Source organism: Corvus brachyrhynchos, unplaced genomic scaffold (genome assembly GCF_000691975.1).
Source record: "Corvus brachyrhynchos isolate BGI_N302 unplaced genomic scaffold, ASM69197v1 scaffold56, whole genome shotgun sequence".
Classification (NCBI taxonomy): domain Eukaryota; kingdom Metazoa; phylum Chordata; class Aves; order Passeriformes; family Corvidae; genus Corvus; species Corvus brachyrhynchos.
In genome coordinates this window covers 4,951,535-4,953,794 of record NW_008238664.1, presented here as the reverse complement: position 1 = coordinate 4,953,794, position 2,260 = coordinate 4,951,535, and the positions used below count along the sequence as shown (strand labels likewise).

Here is a 2,260-nt window from a genome sequence, read left to right as displayed (position 1 = left end):
GGCTCCTGCTGCCAACAGCCACCTGTGCCATCCATCCGCTGGAGTAGCCTTCACACACCAGGGCACCCCACACAGCTGTTATCCCACGTCAGGTAATGGCTTGGGCAAGGAGCAAGGATGGAGGACTGTAGCCCTGACTTGAGAGCATAAGGAGCTGAAATGTCAAGCTGCAAGTGGAGAAACCTTTCTTGAAGGTTCCTTTAAGAACCTTTTCCCTCTCCACGCCAGCACTGGCTGGAGCCCTGATGCCACTGCACTGCATGTGTGAGCCAGCCAGGCTGGGATGTCCAGGCACCTGAGCTCAGCAGCTCAGGGAGCCGTGCTAGTGCAAGTGAGAAGGAATCAACTCCTCGGAAAGGACGTGCATGTCCAAATGCCAAAGCAATTAAGTGCTGTTAGATGGGGGTAGCAGTGGCAAAAAAAAAAAAAAAATTGAGCACACATTGATGCCTGTAGCCTTGGTAGAAGAAAGTCAAATTTGTATTTAGAGCTTAAAATTTGACTCATTAGTGGCTGGCTGAAGAAGCCAAGACTTTCACACTTGGGTACAGGAATGTGACCCATCAGTAAAAGCACTACAGTAACCCCACCCCTCTGGCCCAGTTCACACCAGTCTGACAGCTCCTGCTCATGGTTTGGGCACTTTAGAAGACCCACAGGCACATGAGGAACACAAGTGCAGTTAACACTGGTGCTTGCTCTGGGCTTGTCTCCTAGCCAAGCTGTCCATTTCTTTCACCAGCGTTCACAACTTTTGTCCCAGGACCCCCTCCCTCCCTTCAGAGACAATGTTTAAGTCTGAAAATAAAAACATCTCCCACCGCATTACTGACGTTTTGTCTTCCATCAACTCTCCAATTGTTTCAGGGGGCTTACAAATTAGCTGAAAACCCTGAGGCACCTCAGCATGATCCCTTCTCACTTTAGAACACACATAAATTAGAGCAGGACAGGTCAACTTGGACACTTTATACAGAACGCTCCAGTTCAGAGCACTTTGGGCGCTTGCAGTGCATTCACCACCCACAAGCAGCACTAGTGTCACACTACACTCTCTGGCCACACACCACCTTGTCGTGCTTGGACTTACACCTGCAGGAGGTTCAGGCCATGCTGCTTTTACAGGTACCACTCATCACACACCATCATTGCACATTTACTACAAAATTATTTATTAGACAGCAATACACAGCTTTAGCAGGAAGCTTATATACATGCACACAACACTGCTGACTACCCTACTCAGGGACTCTAGTTCTCTTGCCCTTGGCCTTGCGGACCTCTTCTATCAGATCTTTTAAGTACTGAATTTCCTTACTAAGGGAATCTGCTTTTTCCTTCAGGGCCTGGTTCTTCTGCTCCAGCTCTCTGCACTCCCCAGACAGTGCCTCCTGTTCCGCCCTCTTCTTCTGCCGGTAACGTGTGGCAGCTGTCTTATTCTGCTCCATCTTTTTTAGTTTCTTATCTATTTTCTTTTCTCCTTTCACCTTTGCTGACACTACCTTCTCTGCAGGGTGATCGTATGGTTTGGACCGCACAGAGCCACAGGCGGCATCTGCAGGGAACTGGTTGCCATTGGGGGATCCAACTGAATTGGTGGGGCTGTGTTGGGGGGTTCCCAGGTAGGAGTCCGGGCTCATGCATATTCCACTATCATCAGAGTGGTTCTCCTCCTCTTTCTCAGACTTGGTGATCACCACCACAACAGTGGGGCACTCCCGCTTTCTTTCTCCTTCCAGAACATCCACTTCACTACCTAGTTCTAAACTAAATGAGTGGTCTGGAGTGGAAGTCAGAGACCCTGGGGAGAGGGGAAAAGACCAAAGGGAAGCCAATGGGGCCATTGAATCAGCTCCAACTGGGGATTCGGGGACATGAGTGATTACATTATTTATCAGTGGAAGTTCTTTGTTGTGAAATTCCTGGATGGTAGCGTTAAATAGATCACACGTGTCTTCCAACGTGGCCATCAGCTCGTCTGGTGAGACGGTGGCTTCCAGATGTTCCATACCTAACAGGGCATCAAAATCAAATTCCTTCAGATCCATCTTCTCCACCATCCACTCCATGCCAGAGAAGGCATCCTCTGCACATTAAAAAAAATAAATTGCCACTTCAGTATAATGCCATGAAGAAAAGGCATCAAATAGACCACCACACTCAACACAACTCAAGCTTTTGAAAGTCATCTAGCAGTTCATCACTTTCCTCTTTCATGTATTAGCACAAAATGAGTAAATTTTAAGGGAAAAAATACTCT

The 2,260-nt window shown here is 47.9% G+C and overlaps 1 protein-coding gene across 1 annotated transcript in view; it reads right to left on the bottom strand.

Moving 5' to 3' along the window:
- Positions 1 to 1,148: 1,148 nt before the first annotated feature.
- Positions 1,149 to 2,260, bottom strand: part of ATF4 (activating transcription factor 4) — a 2,750-nt gene continuing 1,638 nt past the window's right edge. The window contains exon 3 of the mRNA XM_008636460.2: positions 1,149 to 2,086. Within this exon, the coding sequence (XP_008634682.1) occupies positions 1,239 to 2,086 (848 nt within the window). The 3' untranslated portion in view covers positions 1,149 to 1,238. The remainder of the gene's footprint in view (positions 2,087 to 2,260) is intronic.